The sequence below is a fragment of the Leptinotarsa decemlineata genome, unplaced genomic scaffold (assembly GCF_025532065.1).
Source record: "Leptinotarsa decemlineata unplaced genomic scaffold, Ldec_3_MD MMD2_tig00001393_RagTag_RagTag, whole genome shotgun sequence".
Lineage (NCBI taxonomy): Eukaryota > Metazoa > Arthropoda > Insecta > Coleoptera > Chrysomelidae > Leptinotarsa > Leptinotarsa decemlineata.
In genome coordinates this window covers 6,173,285-6,196,704 of record NW_027412562.1, presented here as the reverse complement: position 1 = coordinate 6,196,704, position 23,420 = coordinate 6,173,285, and the positions used below count along the sequence as shown (strand labels likewise).

The 23,420-nt window shown below is 33.0% G+C and overlaps 2 protein-coding genes across 2 annotated transcripts in view; one reads left to right on the top strand and one right to left on the bottom strand.

The window, feature by feature from the left end:
- Vps11 (Vacuolar protein sorting 11) overlaps positions 1 to 23,420 on the top strand; it is a 41,542-nt gene that overhangs the window by 5,223 nt on the left and 12,899 nt on the right. The window contains exons 7-11 of the mRNA XM_023170001.2: positions 2,411 to 2,858; positions 3,258 to 3,543; positions 10,795 to 11,409; positions 11,479 to 11,620; positions 11,727 to 11,971. Of these exons, the coding sequence (XP_023025769.2) occupies positions 2,411 to 2,858; positions 3,258 to 3,543; positions 10,795 to 11,409; positions 11,479 to 11,620; positions 11,727 to 11,971 (1,736 nt within the window). The remainder of the gene's footprint in view (positions 1 to 2,410; positions 2,859 to 3,257; positions 3,544 to 10,794; positions 11,410 to 11,478; positions 11,621 to 11,726; positions 11,972 to 23,420) is intronic.
- Positions 19,492 to 23,185, bottom strand: LOC141482505 (uncharacterized). The gene is made up of 3 exons (XM_074175907.1): positions 22,373 to 23,185; positions 22,041 to 22,166; positions 19,492 to 21,696 (listed from the first exon to the last, which is right to left on the bottom strand). The coding sequence occupies exons 1-3, from the start codon at positions 22,536 to 22,538 to the stop codon at positions 19,631 to 19,633; spliced, it is 2,358 nt and encodes a 785-aa protein (XP_074032008.1). The 5' UTR covers positions 22,539 to 23,185; the 3' UTR covers positions 19,492 to 19,630.

The window sequence follows — 23,420 nt, the reverse complement described above, 5'->3', positions numbered from 1 at the left end:
TTTGTGATATTTCTTAAATGTATTTAAAAAATATGTGTTTATCAAATTCATTGTTGCTTCATGTATAATACCATACAAAGTATTTGTTTGAAGGTAGTTGACGATGTTTCTTGGTGCATTTCATTAGTTTGGACTTCCATTGTCTAATATGATGTAAATTGATTTAAAATACCTGAAAGAACCTGTAAAAAACTAAAAAAGAGATTAGCTGAAAAATAACAATTACATCAAGCAAAAAACTGAAATTACAATGAAATAAAATACAAGCAACAACCAAAAAATAAAAAAATAAAACTATTAACACGAGATGAAAATTAAAAAATTATTAGCAAGAAATGAAAATTAAAAATTAAAAGATTCCAAACCAAGTTACTTCACAACATTTCAATTGTTAGCATCCACAATCGTCTTCGGGTGATAACTGGAATTATTCCTCCGAGATCTGACCATTCGAGTGCTTACAACTATCCCATCTTTCCTCTCTCCGCTTCATTGGTTTTAGCGGAAGCTGACCATTTGGCGGGAGTTGGTCGTGTTCCGCTTGATTAGGGGTTACCATATGTTGCGTATCTCCACGCTAGCTTGGCTAAATGCGTTGTTGGACAACATATATGCAGCTTCTTTGAATATTCGCCTAAACAAGTGTTCTTCCTTGTGGATGATTTCAGCTTGAGCCCACTTGATGTTAGTATGTTGATGAGTCCAAATGTGCTCTGCTATTTCTAATTTGCTGGTGTCTCCTCGCTGTGTGTGTTTCTTATGCTTGGCAATGCGAACTTTCAATGGCCTCTTAGTTTCACCGATGTATGATTCTCCACACTCGCCGGGTATCCGGTATCCGCACTCGCAGGGTATCGGTGAAACTAAGAGGCCATTGAAAGTTCGCATTGCCGAGCATAAGAAACACACACAGCGAGGAGAAACCAGTAAACCAGGAATAGCACAGCACGTTTGGACTCATCAACATAACATCAAGTGGGCTCAAGCTGAAATCATCCACAAGAAAGAACACTGGTTTAGGAGAAAATTCAAAGAAGCCGCATATATTTTGTCCGCATTTAGCTAATAGCGTAGAGATACGCAACATATAGAAACTTCTAATCAAGCGGAACACGACCAACTCCCGCCAAACGGTCAGCTTCCGCTAAAACCGATTAAGCGGAGTGAGGGAATAAGGGGTAGGTGAAAGCACTCGAATGACCTATAGTCAGATCTCGGAGGAATAAGTCCAGTTGATTATGCTGTAGACGACCCCTCCCGATATAGAAGGCCCAGACACTGTCGAGTGAGGCCCTCATGTCCCCCGTTGAAAGATGAACAATATCTTCATCCAAACACCATAGCCAGGTAGGGGTCCACGTGAAGGGCGGTACTGATGTCTGAGGACATTCATGCCGCCATCTCATGAATCAGCCTTGACCCGTTTGTCTTTTTGACGAACATCAGTCGAAAGGGTAAGGGAGCCAGGCCCCAACCTGTTTAAACCAAGATGACACGAACAATAAGTCCAGTTATCTCCCGAAGAAGATTGTGGATACTAACAATTGAAATGTCGTGAAGTAACTTGGTTTGGAATCTTTTAATTTTCATTTCTTGTTAATAATTTTTTAATTTTCATCTCGTGTTAATAGTTTAATTTTTTATTTTTTGGTTGTTGCTTGTATTTTATTTCATTGTAATTTCAGTTTTTTGGCTTAATATAATTGTTATTTTTCAGCTAATCTCTTTTTAATGTTTTTACAGGTTCTTTCAGGTCTAAGAAGGGGAGAATATGCATACAACAACATTAGAGATCATATGAATCTATTATCTTTAAAGAATAGAAGAATTATTGTAGATGTATGTTTTTTAAGCCAAATTTTAATTGGCAAAATCAACTGTGAGGGGATTTTATCTTTTATTAATTTGAATGTCAACAGACAGACCAGAGTCAGTAACGAAACATTTAAAATACCGTTCCACTCCACAAATTATGGTTTTTTTCTCTCCTCTCTCCCGAATGCTCAGAAATGGGAATATGTATCAGCAGGTTGATATCTTTGGCAGCTCCACAAATACCATCAAAATTGAACTGAGTCGCATTATTTCCTGAAACATTTCCTTTGATTATTCTATACTATTTCATCATTATATTGTTTTCTTTTTATACTATATATCATATTATTTTATTGATATGATATATATCTTATTATTTACAAACTTTTTTTTCTTTTTTCCCCATGACAAAATTGTACTGTGATTTTATCACTATATTATTGTATTGCGTTTTATATTGTATTATATATTTATTATTTTTATAACAAATTGTAATTGGGACTACCCGTTGAATAAATAAATAAATATGTCAAATCAATTTATCATACAAAGCAGTTCTTTTTTTTTCAAAGTTTTTATCTGAATGGTTTTACAGGCAATTTACTGTTACACATCTGACGGAAGAGGTCCCTGCTATGCAGTAGAAGGAGAGAAAGTAATGCTGGAGTGGTTCCGAACTTACCTCATTATCATTTCTAAGGCTACAAGGTCTGCAGCATTAACTACGATGTCAAATGAAATTCCGAGCAATACTTCTGAGGGCAATTTGATAACTGTTCTCGACATCCACAACAAGTTTATAGTTTTTTCGGCTACCATGGCGAAAATCAAAGCAGTATTGAGCGAGTGGGGGACTTTTTATATCCTTGATGAAGATAATAAATTATACCACTTGGACGAGAAAGATTTGCAGTCGAAGTTGTCTCTGCTGTTCAAAAAGAACTTGTATGACGTGGCAATACGCATCGCAAAGTCGCAGCAATATGACTCGGAGGGGTTGGTGAATATTTTCAGCCAGTATGGAGATCATTTGTGTGATAAGGGTATGTTGAATTCAAAAAGTTTTTGTTTCAAAAAATTTGACAATTGTCATGCAAATTTGGTGAAAATCAAGTTGGCTATCTATTTTACCTTAATGTCAGTTGTCATATGTAGTTCATGTTTATTTTATCCATTTTCAAGTTCCATTTGCTGTTTTTATTTTATTAATTTTCCCATTTAGTTTTCTTTTTATTCAACACAAGTAACGTTGTGAATAACCAATATGACAACTGACACTAATGACAAATACACAGAGCAGCCAACTCAGAAAAAATAAATGTGCTCCAAAGCAATCCTTATTCGAAATGGTCTATTAGATCTATTTTTGGGAATTATCCACTCCTAAAACACGCAAAACATTAATTGTGACTCTCCTTCTATAATCGCAATTTCATTTGCAGGGGATTTCAGAGGTGCTATTGAGCAGTATGTAAAAACAATTGGTAAACTTGAACCGAGTTACGTGATTCGCAAATTTCTCGATTCACAACATTTGGAAAAACTCACTTTGTATCTGCAAGCTTTGCACAAGCAGGGTCATGCTACAGAAGACCATACTACCCTTCTCCTGAATTGTTACACTAAACTGAATCATTCGGTTGGACAATCTGATAGTTTGAAGGAGTTTATCATGTCGAAAGATGGGGATTTCAGTTATGATGTTGATATTGCTATTCAAGTATGTAGGTGAGTAGGTGAATGCATACAGTATATGAACTTTTAATGGACTAAATATAATTTTTCAGTCACTCAACACTTTGGTTCATATTTTGAAAGTAGACTGTATTTTTTTGCAAAATTTTGGGTCCACCAGTGTCTACTATCAGTGTAGGTTATTTTGAATTTTTGTTCACAGAGAAAGAGAGAGAGAGAGAGAAAGAATAAGCTTTGTGTTCATTGAGTGGTCTTAGTTAAAAAACTTAATGAAAATAAGAAGGCAATACAAAAGACAAAATGACTGATAACAAATGAAATTGAATGAAATTGTTCCAAATTCAAAAGTGTGGCACATCAATATAATTAAAAAAATCACATCTACAAAGGTTACAAATATCAGTCAAATAATGAGAATTATAAAATATTAAACTGAGTGCAACAAAGTTACTAAGTCATTGAAATACTTGTTAAGGTGGTAATCGACTTTCTCTGAGCTCCGTGAGAGAAAGAAAAATTTTTAATTAGAGCAGAAGTAGGTGAGGAAATTTATTATTACTGTTTTGACGAATGAAGTTAAGTAACTAGTGTAACCCAAGTCTACTAATACAGGGTGTTAAAAATTCGATCCTCACCATTGGGATCTCAGAAACTATGAGAGATACGAAGGTGGTTAAATTGGGGCAAAGTTGCGCATTTACCTGACTAACAATATGCCGTTGAGAAAGTTCTGAAATTTCGAGTATATCCGAAGATATGCGGAAAAAACAGAAATTTCCGAAAATGGTTTTTATCTTTTTCTGGATTTATTTTTCGAAGGATTCGAAAATAAATTGCACTTCTACATTGTCAATTTTTCCTGCTACATAATGGTGTTTTCAGATTTGCTATCCGACGTTTCGTCTTCTGGCCACCATCATCAACTTTTTTATGGGCGCTACATTGGATTCTTTGTTTTTAATAGAACCAGATTTTTCCTTTTCAATGATGTATCACAAGTTATCATCCTTTTTTTAAAAATTGGAGATATTGAAAAAAATTAATTCTTATCGTAATAGGCTTTGACTTTGATGTTTCTAAATTTGACTTTCAATTTGTTACACTCAATGACATTTTGTTATTGTACAAGTCATTGAATTTTTGGCGAAAAATGGCTTTCACGAATGAAGAAAAAAGAGATATGATATAAATGTATACAAAAACGATAGAAACACTGTTAGGACATCGAAAATGTATTTAAACCACATCGAACTATGTTTAAGTTACTGGATCAAAATCTCACCGAGTTTGGTTTATTTGAAAAGGCGAGGAAAAAATACTGAGACAGAATGGACCAGGAAATTGAAGAAAATTTGATAAATGAGGTAAATTAGACATTGTGTGTTGAATATCCCACAATTCGTAATTACATTTCCCAGAAAAACAGGAAAATCAGGTCTTTTTATTAGCCAATTACAAAATTATAATCACCTTGTGGGATCACCTGGATGCAGTTTTTGAGATATGTGTATTTTGTAACATTTCAAACCGCTTTTTTCAAGATGTCTCCAAGCACTTGTATGACAAATATTCATTTCGGAGGAAATTTGACGTGTAGATTTCCAAGGGTTCATGTTTATCTGCAAATTATTAATTTTATTGGAAAGGACACAATGTCTAACTTACCTCATACATACATACCTGCTAGGAGCAGGATTGGATATCCTCTGTTGACCAGTGACAGCTGCTACTGACGCATTTTTAGGTACATGAGGTGTTTGTAACATGAATTTTATTTTTAAACAATAAACATATTATCAATCAATCAATATACCCATTGGAAATGACATTATTGACAACAGAAGTAGCTTAAAAATTTGGTTGGTATGCATTCAGAGTAGTCGCAAATGAACTTGGCTTAACAGCTGTGGAATCTCACCTGAGATATGGAATTCGATTTTGGGGCATATGTAAGGGTTATCTACTACAAAATATTTCAATTTTGCAAAAAGGAGCCTGAAGATATATGTGCAAATCAAAACGTACAAACTCTTGTAGATTACTCTGTACCACTCAATGAATTCTAACCGTGATTTCTATCTTTATAATGGAAACAGTGTGTTTAATTAAAAAATATTTGAACATTATGTGACATGGCAATCCAACAACATTAAGTTGCCAATTCCAGTGACATCAGTCATGAAGGATTCAATTGTTGATAATGGTTGTAAAATGTTCAACCATTTGCCAAAGAATGTAACAGAAATCAAGTCTTTACAATGCTTCAGAAAGACTGTGAAAGGGTTTTTTAGGTGATAGACCATACTAGAATATACAAGAATTTTATAATTATAATCTGAATGTACTAGACGAACCAAAAATTACTGATCATGCTGTAATATCAATCAAATGTTTCTATTCTGAAAAAAATAATTTTAGCAACAAATGTATGAAAACTGTAAGACGATTAACTGATAAAAATCTCGATGATATCAATTTAAACTTGATTAACTGCACTTTTCTGCTAAATAGTACCAATATAGATGATATTTTCATTAATATAAAAGAACACTTCAACCAAGTTGTAAATGAGATAGCTCCCTTAAAAACAATTACTCATTATGAAAATGAATTACCCTGGTACGACAACGAAGTCAGAAAACTAAGTAGAGATAGAGACATGGCATATAAGTGTTTTAAACTGAATTCAAGTGATGTGAATTGGGAAAATTTTAAGCTTAAACGAAATGCTGTTGTAAATATCATTAAAAAAAAGAAAGATCACTTTTACTTCAACCAAATTGATAGAAATGTACATAATCCACGTTTAATGTGGAAAACGTTGAAAAACTTAATAAATCCGAAAAAAAAAACACAATTACTATTTTAATGGTGTATACTTTGAACGGAATGGACGAAATATATTGATGAAAGACAGTAATGACATAGCAGATTGTTTTAATAAATACTTTCTAAGTATTATCAACGATATTATCCAAAGTATTGAAGAGTGTGAGCTAGTTTGCTATATTGAAAATTATGAAGATAGCTTTAGTGCCTTCGAACTAATAGACCTAAAACAGCTGAAAATAGTAATATCGGAAATTGATGCTAATAAAGGTTCACCTATTGATGAAATGTATAGTAAAATTATAAAAAACAGTTTTCAGGTAATTGGTCATGTATGGTGTTATTTTATAAATACATCATTAGAAAAAGGTATGGTTCCTACAGAATTGAAGATTAGTACTGTTACTCCAACTGAAAAAGTGACTAATACAAATAAATGTAGTGAATTCCGCCCTATCAACACTTTACCTTGTGCTGAAAAACTGTTAGAGCTAGTAGTTTATAAACAACTGTTGCAATATTGTAATGAAAAGAGTATACTTTTTATGAATCAATCTGGTTTTAGAACCAATCATTCATGTGAGTCAGCCATTCAGTTAACTGTTAATGAATGGAAAAGTAGTATGAGTAAAAATATGTTGACTGTGGTTGTGTTTTTGGATTTGAGGCGAGCATTTGAAACCATTAACCATAATATACTCCTAAAAAAACTGAAACTCTACGGCATAAGGGGAAAAGTACTTGATTGGATTAACAACTATTTAACAGGTAGACAACAACAAACAAAAGTTGGTAATTCATTGTCAGCTCCATTGGAAGTGCAACATGGAGTTCCACAAGGAAGCATTTTGGGTCCGCTATTGTTTCTTCTATACATAAATGACATAAAGCATTACAATGAATGTGACTATATACACTTGTTCGCAGATGACACGTTAATATCAGTAACTGATAAAGATTTGAATAATGCCGTACAAAAGATGAATAATTCTTTAAATAGAATAACAGAATACCTCAAAATGAATAAATTGAAACTGAATGTAGACAAAACAAAGGGGATGATAATTGCCACACCACTTAAATACAGACAATTTGATATAAATGAAATTCACATCAAAATAGAAAATAATACAATTGAATTAGTTCAAGAGTTTAAATATTTAGGGTTTATGCTTGACAACCACTTAACGTTGAATGGTCATTTCAATTATATTCAGAAAAAAATACTCAAAAAACTATATTTTTTTTCGAGGGTATCTCAGCATTTGAGTATGAGCTCAAGAATTACCGTATATAATACAATTATCAAACCTCGCTTCGAATATTGCCCGACCTTATTGTATGGTTTTGACCTCAATAAAATGAGATCACTACAAAAACTTCAAAATCGTGCAATGAGAATCACTTTGAGATGTAACAGATATACACCAATATCATTGATGTTGGGAACATTACAATGGCTGTCAATAGAAAATAGACTTATTTATTTAACTATGAGTTATATCTTCAAAATGTTGCATAATCTTCTTCCATCATATTTTCACAAATATATAACTATCAATACGCAAGTTCACCAGCATGATACGAGAAGTAAACATAACTTACATGTGACTAGGCAAACAAAAGCTTACAATATTAAAACCTTGGTGTTCAAGGGATTCATTGCTTACAACAGGTTGCCAGATGATATAAAGAAATCAGAAACTCTGCAACAGTTTAAAATAAAAATGATAAACCATTTACAGCAAAAGTAAAATCGTTGTATTGTATATCTATCAGGATTAATAATTTTTAGTATCAATACGAGTATTAATATATGTATCTTCTTACGGGATATGAGTGTATAGTGGGTAGTGGGATAGCATAACTTATTGGTTTCATATGTATGCTTGTATATGATTATTGTGGTATTTGACTGTAGGTGAATGGTATCAATATATGTATTTTCTTTCGGGCTATAAGTGTATATTGGGATAGCATTCTTATTGGTTCATATGTAGGGTTGTATATGATTATTATGGTATTTGGCTGTACTTGAATGGTTTTCTTTTAGCAAAACAATGGAAAATATAACTCGAAATGTAAATACCTAGTGTGTACGTTTAAATTTAAAACAAAACAAATATATTAATACTATCGAAGGAGCTGCTAATTACTATATATAAGATTATACTTTGTGAATGTAGATTAGGATTACCTATTTCAATAAAGATTATTATTATTATTTATTATTTACCAGCATCCTGTACGACTTATGTTTTTATGTATACAAACTGATTATTTTTAAATTTATTTATCATTTACCAGTATCCTGTACGAGTCGCTCTCTCTCTCTCTCTCTCTCTCTCTCTATCAACAATTACAATATTGTCTGAATTGACCAGAAGATTGTAAGCGACATTAGCTGTATTGCTTATTTTATGAGCAATTGTGCAGAGGATTTTCTATTTAGATTGAAGAAGTTGGTTTCGACTAACAACCAAAAATTGGACTAGCCAACAAATAAGGAAAAAAAACATTGCGACTAATATTACAATAGCTATACATGAGAGTTTAAAAAAGCATCCTGACTGCGACTTCAACATCAAAAATTTTTCATCATGTAAATATTTTGAGTTATCGTTTTTTTATTTTATACAAAAATGTTCACATATAGGGAACTATAAGATCATAACAAGAAAAAAACAATATATTTTGAGGATAACAGACTTTATTTACAATAAACATGAAAAAACATTCAAATGCAGTCTTTTGTGCATAACCTTTTTGCAAATGTTGACTTTCGTTTAAATGTTTCAAACTCATAAGTAACCAACAATAATCCACCATCATTGCTGCATCCCATCTGCATTGGTAACGTTGCTCCATTGTCAGAATGTGTTGGTGGAACCTTTCCCCTTGTTCGTCACTGACAGCACATAAATTTTCTGGGAAAAAATTCAAATGGGAGTGCAAGAAATGAATTTTGGGAGACATGCGACATCCCATTCTGCAGTAGTTTTCAAGTAGTTCTTCTACAAGTGTTTCGTAATTTTCTACATTCTACATGGTTTTAGGGGCTAGTTAATTCCATTGATGTAATCTAGTTCTAGTTCAGCAATTTCTTTGGACAAGTGGAGGTCCCGAACTAGGTCATTTAATTCAGGTTCTTCGATTTAATGGGGTGTTCTTCCTTCACTCTTGGGAAAATAAGGACCGTCTTTATCCGGCACATCATGAGAATCTGCCTGGTCATCATACATTTCCAAATCTTCCTCCCAAGTTGCCGGAGGTGTTGGAACTGGTAAACCTTCTTCATGAAGAACCGGCCTTCTTGCAGAAGGAATATCCAGATATACAAATTTGTGTTTGCTCTTTCTTGAAAAACCAAACACATTTGTCATGCAAAAGTAACAGTCGTTGTAATGATTTGTTGTTTCTCGCCAAACTATTGGAACTGCAAAAGGCATAGAAGAGCGTTTGCCATTTAACCAGTTACTTAGATTTGCTGTACAGGTTTGGCAACATACGTGAGGAGCCTATTCCCGATCTTTATCACCAACAACAAATCCAAAATACTTTTGGTAAGCTACTTTGGTCATTTAATTAATTGGTTGTTTCTGCGATTTAGAAGTAAACTGACCACATATATAGCAAAAACTATCTGCGTGATTAACGGACCCACGTTTCTGAACTTTGGACATTTTTATACTGTTGCGTACGTCGAGTTCAAATATGTGATACTACATTTACAGGAGTCAACTTATTTTATTCACAAAGATAACACTAATATAATCCTCTTAATATTCGCCTGATTGATGATCCGATTATTAACCTGCTACTTTTATAGCGGTTCTGTATTTCTGATATTTTCTGGAAATTTCGAGTACCTATCGGAAGTTCGAGAAACGGCGTTACAAGTCTCATATACAGCGGAAGCAGATTCGAATACCAGACAGAGCCGATCTGTTGCCAGTTTTGAAACAATTTCCTCAATTTAGGGGAAGAGCAAATTTGGAATGTCGTGTTCATTAAATTTTTGTGAAAAAAATCATAACTCAAAAAACTTACGTGCTAGGGAATGTTTACTATTATTTTCGCATTTAGGGACCAAAAATTAACAAAGAACTGCCTTTGGCATTGCAGTCGTAAATTGGATTGGAGGAACGCAATTATTTTTCTCCAATAGGGTATTCATGATAATAATAATTTATTTGTTCTCACGTGTATGTTCTTACTAGTAAGAACTATATGATTCAAATTGTAACATTATATGAAGCACTAATTAGATATCAAATGAACTGAGAAAATCACAAAGTCGAAGACTGTCTGTGGTGTACATCTAGCCTATGATAACTTGGTAGTTTGCAATTTTTGCCACAATATGATCATTTCAGTAATAATATAAAGATTATCCAAAACAAAATGAAAACTACTATAGTTTTTTTGTGGCCCATGACAATTTTTTTACTTCAGGCAAGGAAGCCCAGCTGAAGCACTGATGCTCGCTAAAAAACACGAGAAGCATGACTGGTACATCAAACTCCAAATTGAAGATCATCAAAAGTACTCTGACGTCCTTGACTATATTTCTAATTTGAAGTTCGCAGAAGCCGAACACTACATGAAAAAATATGGAACCATTCTTGTCAAACAAGTACCCCACGAGAGTACCCAACTTTTGAAAAGATTATGCACAAATTATAAACCCAACAGCTTGTCTACGCTCTCTAGTGATATGATTTCTTCAAATTATGAGATAACTTTAAGGGCCGATCCGGAAGATTATATTCACTTGTTTCTGAATAATTCCGAAAGACTTGTAGAGTTTCTGGAATATCTGATCAGTGAAGGATGTAGTTTGAGTACACCGGTATATAATACGCTTTTGGAGCATTATTTACTTGTTTGGTCGAGTTCAGAAAATGTTTCAGATAGAAATAAGTTGGCCCAGAAAATATTGAAACTTTTGCAGAATCCCGATGTGGATTACGATAAGTCGCAGGCTCTTGTTGTATGCCACATGCATTCATTCAGAGAAGGTATTTTGTATTTATATGAAGAACAGAAGCTGTATCAACAAATTTTAAGGTGAGTATGCAAAACAAGATGCAATGAACTATCAATTGGAAATGTCAAATATTTTTTTGTATTTTGTAGATATCACATTTCAAATAATGACCCTAACTCGGTGTTAGCTTGCTGTAGAAGGTTTGGCCATCAGGAACCAACCTTGTGGGTACAAGCTCTTTGGTTTTGTGTTAGAGATACCAAAATTCCTTCCATGGATTTATTGAATGAGGTAGATTTAAGCTCTTCCTTCGATTATTTTGTTTTTGTTCAATTTTGTCCTACAAAATTTACTAATTTTCATCTTCAAACTCTTTGAGTTAAATTGTTGATTTCAGATACTAACTGTGATAGCGAAAGAGAAGTTGTTTTCGACTGAATTGGTAATAGACGCAATCGGTACAGGACATGCGGAAGTTACATTAGGACACATTCGTTCATACATCACAAACGAACTTCAGCAAGAGCAGAAGAAAACTAAGGAAATCGCAGAATTGACTTCTAACTATAGAAAAGATACTGAAAAACTCAAGCAACATCTAGAGAAGCTCAAAAGTGGCGTGATTGAGATTAGAGGATCAAGGTGGGTTGATTTGATTCTTTCAACACAACTATTCATTCTAAATTCATCTTCTCTCTAGAAAAATTATTTTATCCTAATTTCTGGAAACGTAGCTTCACCTATCCAATTTTTTAAATCATTGAAAGTTATAATGCCATAGCAACCACTGCACAGGGCAGATTAACTCATGCGGAGACCAATGGAGATATACATGTATATACATAGATAAGTACTATTTTGATCACCCCCATATTGATTTCAATTTAAGAACCATCGGTAAAGAGCTGTTTCAGCCTATTGGTCATCGTCAGTACCGGGCAGGCGGCCCTCGATTGAAGACAAAATGTGAATAACCAAGAAAAGTACTTAGTAAAAATAACTGCGTAAATGCATGCGAGACATAAGTTTGATTGGTCAAACCACCAACAGAGACAAAAAAACTTGGCAAGTTGACTTGGGTGTCACACTAATAGATGGTTCCACTTATGTCTCGCTTGCGTCTACGCACCTATTTTTATCAAGTACTTTTCTTGGTTTTTCACATTTTGTCTTCAATCGAGGACCGCCTGCCCGGTACTGACGATGCCCAATAGGCTGAAACAGCTGTCTACTGGTGGCTCAAGTACTTTTTTTGGTTATTCACATTTTGTCTACAATCGAGGACCGCCTGCCCGGTACTGACGATGCCCAATAGGCTGGTGGCTCTTAAATTGAAATCAATATGGGGTGATCAAAATAGTAAGTATTTATCTATTTATCTTTTGATTTTCATGGAATTATTTTTCCGGCAGCTTGACTGCATTAACCATTATATATATATATATATATATATATATATATATATATATATATATATATATATATATATATATATATATATATATATATATATATATATATATATATATATATATATATATATATATATATATATATAACAGGTGTTCATCCGTTGTGTACTATTCGAAAGTCGACGTTTTGATAATGCCATCTGAGATGATGGCGAAACGTCGACTATCGAATAGTACACAACGGATGAACACCCGGAAAAACAACACATCATATATATATATATATATGTATATATATATATATATATATATATATATATATATATATATATATATATATATATATATATCCAACTATCAATAGAGCTTCCGTACATTTACAATTTTCTATCAATCGGGCGTCCGGTTTCAATGAGGCGTCCATATATGGACGCCGAATTGTTTCACCATGCCAGGCAGTTCAGAGGTTCCCTATCTTCCATCTGACAAAATTTCAGATGGGCGCCTATTTATCAATTTCATTGTCAAAATTATATGTATTGGCGTATATTCTAGTTGAGTCTTTTTTATTTTGGTGGCGCTCGGGAGGTACGCGTATACTTGTGCCGTATATTTTTCATACATGTGAGCGATTATGAGGCGTCCATATAACTGACAACAATGCAATAGTTTTTGCGAGAGGGAAGTCTCAATGATTTGTTAGAAATATCGTTGATTTGGTATGTTTGTAGGTCGGCGCCGGTTTCATACACAGGGTGACAATTTGAAAACTTACAAGGTCTATCTCTGAGCAACCAAATAAAATATAAGAAATCGCTGAAAACAACTTTCATAATACAAAGGGAGAAACAAATGATGTGATGACTAACTTGTTTTTTCTCTCACACCCTTGCCCCCAGCCACCACAACTTCATATTTTTGAAAGGCAACCACCTACTTGTGATACATTATTTGAAAGCTCTTAAGATATGCTCTTCAATGGTACTCTTCAAAGCTACATTCGATGCAGTAAGTTTTGGTTCATCAAATAAAAGAATTCATTCAGAATAAATTTTATTTTCTATTATTAATTTAGTAAATTTTCGAAAACATGATTTTTAACATCGTAGCATTAATATTAAGACTTGAATATTTTACGCCTCTTCTATTTTTTTTTATTCGTCTCGATAATAGATAGGGATAGATAGGGAAGGAGAGTGGCACCTTGTTTTAGAGGTCTTTCGAATACCTTTACTACTCTGTCAACAGAAAATTTTTGTGACGATTAGTTTTCGAGATAATTTGAAGTTTTAAAGGTATTTGCATTGAGTTCAACTCTTTTTAAAATAAATCAAATTGTTTTTAAGGTGCAAGTTACGTTCAGAACTCTCATAAAAAAAATAAATTCTTGCTTTTTATGACAACCTGCTAATACGTGTCCATTTGATGTCGAATTATTTGTTTATTACGAGGAGATTTCTCCGGGGGATGGGGTTGGTTACCACCATTACATTTTAGGTAAATTGAGTGGCACCTACTTATGAAGGTTGAATTGCCTCTTCAAGAAGTTGTTAATAAGAATCACCGGTTGAATTTCCATCAATGAAAAATGAACCTATAATATGATTGCCTAATATTCCGGCCCAGATATTCAACTTTTGGGGATGTTGGGTATGTATTTCTGCGTATTGTCTTGGGTTTTCATCCGACCAATAACGGCAATTGTAACGGTTCACGCAACCATTTGAATAAAATGAGCTTTCGTCCGAATAACAGATGTTATAAAGCAGTTCGGGATTTTGCATTAATATTTCACTCATGCCCTCACAAAACTCCTGTCTTCGGTCAAAATCATCCTCATTGAGTTCACGAACAAGTTTAATTTTGTAAGGATGGTATTTGTGGTTTTTAAGGATTCTCCATGCGATCATATGGCTTATTCCTGCCATTGCGGATAAACCTCTGGTACTTAACCTGGGATTGGCGATGACTTGACCAAACACTACAATCGCATTATCGTCATTCACTACCCTTCTCTGAACATCACTTTTTTCATTTAAAACCGAACCTGTCTCCCTGAATTTTGTGACCAAATCCAGAACGTGATTTCTGCTTAGGTGTTTACCAGGTTTTTGCTCGTTAAATAAAATTGATGTTTTATTAGCATTTTGGTCGTTGCCAAAAAATGAAGCAATAACTGAAACCCTTTCGGCAGTAGTGAAAGAAATGTTTAAACAAATAACAATACACGACCCGTTTCAACAAAACAATCGAACGTTGTTATTTAACAAAAAATTGATAAGAAGAACTGCTTAAATTTTTTTTTATTTAGGCATACAAGTTACCGAGTGGTCTGTCTAATGTATTATCAACATGGCAATTTTAACTTCAAATTATCTCGAAAACTAATCGTTACAAAAATTTTCTTTTAACAGAGTTGTGAAGGTATTCGAAAGACCTTTAAAACAAGGTGCCACTCGACCTACTTTCCCCATCTAAATAAAGGTCGTCGGACGCACCTCTCTGAGGGGGTGCGTACTACAAAAAATCTGATTAGTCTGAAAGGTGTCCCCCTTCAATTAGAAATCGACGTGTCCGAGCTTTTTTGAAAATCTTACTTTTTATATTCAAAAACGGCTCTGTTAGGTTTTCGTTGTTACACACTGTATATAGAAGAAAATGTAAATGGCGAAATGTATGATCACATGCTAGAAAGATCTATCGAACCTCGGATAGTTCATGAATTAGAGAATCACAGAGACATACACGGCAATTTATCTTTGAAAGAAAATGTATTACATTTTCAACAGAATGGGGAACCTTATTATTTTGTAGTTCCAGTTATTCAATGGTTAGATAATAATTATGCTGATCAATGTATTGGAAGAAGAGATTCTACTGAATGGCCTCTCACATCCCTGGACCTATCTCCTCTAGATTTTTTCCTCTGGGCCACTTACTTAAAATAGGTTGTTTTAAAGACGACGCAATCTGATTCAATAAAGCCACTGAAGGAAAGAATAATCCAAGAATGCTGAGCTATTTTCAGAGAAACATTTGCCAATGTTTCGGAATGACTTTCGGAAATGAAAATTGCGAAAGTTATAAACAATTTAGTGAAAAATAAAAAATGGGTCCAGTTTTTTGGAAATATCTCAAAAACTAATTGGAATTTTCAAAATCGAAAAAAAAAAATTCGAAAAGTGAAGAAATTTCCTATCGAAAAGTCCTGACTACCGGAACTGTAGGACCAATATTTATAATTTTCCCGGAGCTCTGAAATAGAGCTCTAAATCGGGTGTTTAGCCGCGTGTAGGCCGTGCGTGTTTAGGTTAATTTTACAAAAAAAAATTTATAGCATATAAAATATATAAATTGAGGAATGAAAAAATTCAGTCATATACTCAAAAGATAAATTAACAGTAATCTGTCGGTAAAAAATTTTTAATGCAATTATTAGATTTATTATGCTATTGTTAATTAACAATTTTTTATCACTCGATTATCATTATTGCAAGTGTGATATTTTTCAAACTAAAAGTGTGGAATTTTTTTCCTTCCATAGAGTTATGATTATAACGGTTAGGAATTGATTTACTTCCAAAATATTGAAAAATTATTATTTTTCAGTTATTTATTAACCATTTACTGCATTTTTGAATTAAAAAGTTTATTAAATAATCGAAGAACAATTTTTTTTTGATTATTATTATTAGTATATTTTTTTTTCAAATCAGAAGCTACATAAAAATATTTTTTTCATCACCTATTGTTTAAAAATTTGTTATAAACAAATGCGTTTATAACATATTTGAATTTATTTTGGATCCTAATCTTTAATAAAAATTATGATTAAAAAAAAATAGCGTTTCTTGAAAAATTGTGTGCAATGCAAAAAACCGCATTTGTTAATTTACAATTTTTTTACCACTAATTGTCAATATTTCAAAAAAAAAATTTGTAAAAAATTAGAATAATTCGAATGAATAATTTTATAAAAAAAATCAAACTTCAGCTGAATATATTCTTTTATTATTGGAGAAAAAATGAGTCTAGCGATTTTTCATTGTATCTCCATTAGTTTAATGAATATAATAATTTAAATGATGAAAAAATAGATTGATTATAGAGCGCCAAAATTTATAAAATTCGATAAAAAATTAAAAAATTAAAAAAAAATACAGGGTTGTTTTTCATTCATTAATTGCAACAAGAACAAAAATGAAATGAAAAAATTCATTTGTTTATTACAAATTGTTTATTTATAAAACAATGAAAAATTTTAAAAATTTTAATTTTTTTTTGTTCCAAATAATTGAAAACATTTAAAAACATTTAAAAAAAAATTGTCAACTAGTGGTGAAAATAAAAATATTAACAATAGCGTAATAAATCGAATAATTGCAATAAACATTTTCACCGACAGATTATTGTTAATTTAGCATTTGAGTATCTGCCTGAATTCTTTCATTCCTTGATTTATAAATTTTATATGCCAAATTTTTTTTTTGTAAAAACGGCCCAAACAGGCACGGTTCACGGCGGCCAAACATCCGATTACGATCTCATTTTCAGGGCTTCGGGAAAATTATAAATATTGGTCATACAGTTCCGGGAGTTAAGACTTTATTATAGAAAATTTCTTCCTATTTTCGAATTTGAAAATCTCAATTAGTTTTGAAATAACTAAACCCGTTTTTTATTTTTCACTAAATTGTTTATAACTTTTGCTATTTTCATTTCCGAAAGTTGTCCGTTCCCAAAAACTTTCTAGACGCTATTCCGAATCGAATGACACCTCAACCATAATTTTCGGAGACTGCTGAAGAAGAAAAAAGCACTTCTTGATCAGACTAGTCAAGTTCGAACATAGCTGAACAATCTTACAACAGCTACAGATTGGGGATGAGAAAAAATTGAGACTCTCTTTTTGTCCATGAAAACACCAGAATCATTGGCAGCTTTAGAATTACTGAAACTAGTTCATTGTAGTTACATAGTATCTAACTGCAGTGAAACTTAAAGCAGTAGAAAAGCAGTGATGAAGTGCATCTGTTGACAACTGTTGGGATGATGACAATTTCAACTTCGAGTACGGCATGATTGTTGATCAACAAAATAATAACCATCCAGTATATCGAAAACTGATTCAGGCAGTCTACGGATCAAACTCAGATTCCTTTACAAAGAAACCAAACCACAAGAAGAAAGAATGGAAAATAAGGAAGATATAGAAGAATAAGGAGAACGAGAAGAGAGATAAAAGAAACTGAAAATCCAACATGTCTAGTGGAAGAAAGGGTGGTCTGTTCAGTTACAAATCTGAATAAACCAAGGTGTTCTCAACCCCCCTCCCAAAAAAAGAAAAGAACGCATCATGTATTGAAACAGTATGAATTTTTCAGTTGAAAGTTGAGTGATCCACGCAACTCTTGAATCACAACATTTCCAAAGTACAAAAAAAAATTTTTCGAAAGTTTTGAATATTTGTAACTTTTGGTAGTTGAAAAAATTATCGGTTGAGAATATGTTTATACCAAATTGTTTTGGTAATAAATAATAAAATCAATGATAAAAGAATGTTTCTGTCAATTTGTAGAGAAATATCAATTATGATTTTCAAAATAGAAAACATTCTCCGAATAATCATTTGAACCTTCGAGATATTTAAAAAAAACGTTCATTAACAATTAAAAATCGTATTTTTTTTTTCTGAAAATCATATTTAGTCTAGTCGAGAAGTGAGTTCTCTGCGAAAAATCTTAGGAGTGGTATTAAAAATATGGGGTTTGGTATTTTGGGTTCAGAATGTCATCTTGAGGAATGCACTTTTTTTATTTTACCCGCTCTTAAAAATTACAATTGTTATAAACAAAAAACGAAGAGAGAAAAAAGTGGTCTCCGTTTTTTAGCAATAACTCTAAAAATATTTAAGATAAATGAAATTTGAAAAAAAATTCGAAAAGAGGAGGAAATTTCCTACAAAAAAGTCAAAGCTCCCGGAGTTGTAGCTCCATTATTTATAATTTTAAATTAACGCTGAAAATAGGGATCCGCGCGGCCGTTTACGCACCGCCGTGTCGCCGCCAAACTGAGCGCGCGTCGGAAAATATCACATTTATCACATTTATTGTTGATTAAAAAATCTGAAAAAATTTCAGTGTTATCTCAACACTTGAAAGAATACAACCCCGTTGGAAAAAATTGGTTGAGTACATTTTTGTTAAAGTTATTCAATTGTTAACTAACTCATTTTTTCTGGAGCTTAGCTAACATAAAATCTGTGATAAAAGTTTCAATAATAGGCCTATAAATTTTTTTCTTCTTGGAGCTCTTCTTTATACCCCAATAAACAAAATTCCGTTGATAACGCTTTTAAAAGTTAATTAATTTGCTAATTGAAGAGGTGAGTTCATGAAGGGGTTATGTTACAAAAAGGTCTTTCTGAGATAAATAGTCCCAAAGTTCAAGGGCTGGAACTTTTTTGTGTTATGTACATTTTTGCTCTAAATTACATTATTGTACTCCTAAATAGTATAAAATTATGTTGGCATGGTGATCAACTTAAATATTTGCTTATTGAAGTATAAATAAAAAAGAATTTGTACATACCTCCTTTATTCACAAGGAAATTTTATTTTTCATTTATTTTTATTCTTGTAAAGACAGGTATGTTCACTCACCTCCTTCATACATTTACGCAGATGTACATTTTTAGCTATCTTATGGGTGATGTGATTAGTAGTTAGGAAAAAATAAGTACTAGATAACTGTTCAGAAAAATGTATTTGTTATGCATATTTTAACAAAGTATAATAGAGAACACATTTCATTGGAAATATCAAAACGTAAAGTGACACAAGTCTCTTGTCACTTTCTTCCTAAACCATAGCACTTTTCAACATACTTATTATTCTACGTTTCCATCTTGTTCATTCAACACTTGTTCATAGAACCATTTATGTTGATCTGGAACAAAACAGAGCTGTTCTTTCAAGTTTTGTATTTTCTCTTTTGTCATTGAGTTGAATTTTCTGAAGATCCTGGGGATGACGAAATCATTCGGGAGTGATGGTGGATCGTCATCTCTGGGTTGTTTGTGAAGAATGACCATTTTGAAGGGTGTGTGGGCGTCATAAGTTTCTTTGAAGAGATATGATCCAAAAGATTCTGTTCGAAACCATTTGATGCCATCTCTGAAACAGACCTTTTCTTTTAAGAGATCTTTTTTCTTGTTGAAAATCTTCATTCTTTTTGATAAATCTTCTGTGTCCCTGAAATGATCCTTCATATCAATCACCATATTTTTTCTATTAGAAGATACTATAACTTCGCGATACTGATCTGGAGTGTAAATATTTTGATGTTTTCTCAAACGTTTTTCGATTCGCCCGAAATCTCTATCGGAATCTAGGTAAGAATGACCAACCTCTGGGAACTTGTGATCAATCGTCTTGAAATATCCTTTTCCAACAAGGTATTGATTAATACACACCATCAAAAAGTTCTTGTTCTGCCCTGAGCAGGAATCAGTCCAGAGTATCAAGTGATCCTTTTCTTTGAAATTAGTTTCGACTTCTATTGCTCTAAGAAGACTACTAACAATTTCATTACTACCTTTGCCTGCTTGATTTTCAGTCCATGTGCAACATATTGTTCTATCAATATCCTTAGCTATGATATGCAATCCCAAATTGTAAAACCACATCTGGCGTAGATAGAATGCCTTAGAAGTACTAAGTCTAGGTAGAGGCATTGTTTGTTGCAGATCCAATGTCATGTACACAGTATTGGATGAATTTCTGGCCTCTTCTCTGTCTGCTTTTTGAGATTCGAAAGCCAACTTATAGGTCTCCACATGTTCTTCATTAGCAACACCTGAATCGCACGTACTGCAGGTATCGCTCTGAGGGTGTCCAAAAGACAAGTTAAATTCATTGTTAAAAATGAAGCGATAAGTGCACTCTTTAACTTTAAACTGTTCATCTACCTTATCCGCTAAACACTTTTCGAGGTATAGCTTGTGCATTATTGGAATTGAAAGTAATGGAGGAAGGTATTTCTTGTGAATATTCTTATTCCTTGAGTAGTGCGATTCCTCGGCAGGAAAACTAGAGATATGCTGAATGATGTAAGCCGCTACATTATCTGGTGTTTTGTTTGGTCTGGTCTTGTGTTTTCCCCGTCTGTCAGGTGCAGGAGCTCCCAAACCACTCTTTATAGAGGCTTGGATTAATTCAACCTTTTTTGTGCCTATATTATATAGTTTGACAAAGGCCCTTTTACAAACAGTTGTTTGTTTTCCCCCGACAGTTACAGTATACTTGAATGTCGCAGTTTTATGATTGACTGCACCAGTTCGCTTCCTTTGTGGAATGCTTCTTTGCATTGAACTAAATAGTAAAGAGTTCTTAGCATTAATGTCTAGTTTGTAAAATGACGAAAAGATTTGTTCCCTTTCTTCCAAGGTGAAAACTTCTGAGCATTTCAAGCGACATTTGTCAGGACACAGGTTCCCTACAAAGACGCTTTTAGCTGGTTTGAGGTCACCTTTCGAGTTTATGTAGGACTCGCCTCTTTCTCTGTTTAAGATTCGTTTGATTTTCTTCCACTCATTAGGATTTCTTTTCCTTTTTTTAGTTACTTTGAGTTTCGGAGAAAATATTTTCTTCTTTCGCTTTACAGTGTGAATTTGCGGCTCCTCAGAATTTATAAAATTTTCATTAGCCATTAGAAGATCTCCATCTCCACTTTGGACTACATCGACTTGATCATCAATTGCATCAGTGTCACATTGTCTGGTACAAACTTCATTTTCTGATTGTCGCACCACTTTTTTTTGAATTTTTTGTTTTTTCGGTTGGTTGTCAGAGTCCTCGTAATCTGATTCATCAAGATCGTTATCATCCGGGCTATATTCATCGCTGGAAGGATCACCAAAAAGAGTGTCGCTTTCTTCAGAATCGTCTCCTCTATCTACAACAGACGAAAAAGAGTGCACATGTTTTTATTATGGTAGCAAAACACATGAAGATCTTGCATTTTCTGTAATGGGATATTTTTTTTCTTGTAAGACTTTGAAATATTGAACAGTTTTCAATCAACTCAAAAAAGATAGTCCATTTTTCGTGATGGAGGACCACAAAAAAAATCACGATTAAAAGTTTAATAACATTTGGAAAATTCGCTTTCCCCACTTTTCTCACCTGAACGTTGTTTTCAGGGACCGCTAATCCCTTTAACCAAATTTCATTTCAACTTATATTGTACACTATTATTTCACATACTAGTATTGAAGGAAAGTAAAGTAATAGTCTTACGTAGTTTCCTGTAGTTGTCAACATTTCTCGTCGTTTTCCTCTTTGGAAATGACCTCTTTTCTGATTTTTTCGTGATACGTGAATCTCCTTCATTTGTAGGCAATGATGTGGATGGTGTCACTATTTCTGAAAAAAAACACGTTTATGTCTAAACTTCTGTCTATAATCGTCACTTGAAAATAGTAAAAATTGGCTTAAGATATTTTTAGCGGCATAACACGAAACTAGGTAGGCCTAAGCTGCGAAAAAGGATCGTTTCACTGTAGCCTATCATAGTAAAGTATTTGATCATTATTCAATGAAATATTGTAATGAATAAAACTTGTACTTACCTATTTGCTGAATATTATTGTTTGTTTCTACTTCCAATCTTACTGATTTCTGATTTTGTAGGTTAGGATCTGGTTCATTACTGTTACTTGCAACATTTATTTCATTTTCAGTGTTAATAGTAGATGACAAAACGAGGTTTAACATACGTTGGCCTCTTGTAGCCATTATAACAATATTAACACCAACTTTATATGAAACTACCAATGAAAATCACAAATTTTTAGCAACACTAAACAAGCATCATGTTACTAGTTTATTGGGTTATCAGCAGCTGACTGGTGCATGAAGGAGGTATGATTCACACATGCCTATTTCTCTTTAGTACAATATTGCAATTCATAGCGCATAAAGGGGTTATGTTCAATATTTTGACACATACATTCTTTCTTAATATTCATCTGTCTTACCTTTTAATGCATGAAGGGGGTATGTGTGGTGTTTGTGTATCATAACCCCTTTATTCACTGAGAGGAAAGTATATTAGAATAATTGAATGAATTCATGGAGGAGGTATGTGCGATTTATTGTAACATAACACCTTCTTTCACTAGGAAAACACTTGTTACTTGTGCATACTAGAAGTATGTGCTTTTTTATGTTACATATCCCCTTCATCCCCTGCAAACTACGAATGCTCTAAAAACATACCTCTTTCATGCTCTAGGATCTCTGCTAATACAGGTTCTACAGAGCAGGACTCAGCGCAGAAAAAAGTATAACACATAACTCCTTTATTCCCTCTGAAAGCCGGAAATTTTACATTTTGGTACATAACCCCTTCATGCACTCACCTCTTCAATTATGATTTTTTAAAGTTAACAAAAAAAGGAAAATACGGAAAATGTTAGTAAATTTTTTTTTTTTCGAACGTTTGATTATGACTGATTTTCTTTCCATTGAAGGCACGGGAATGTTTATTCAAAAATTTTTTCGCGTGATTTGTTCATAAATTTTTTATAAACAAATTGATGAATTTAGTATTTTTGAAAAACATTTTTTTTGCAGTCTATTGTCTAGGTAAAATTATGATTTAAAAAAAAAATTTTT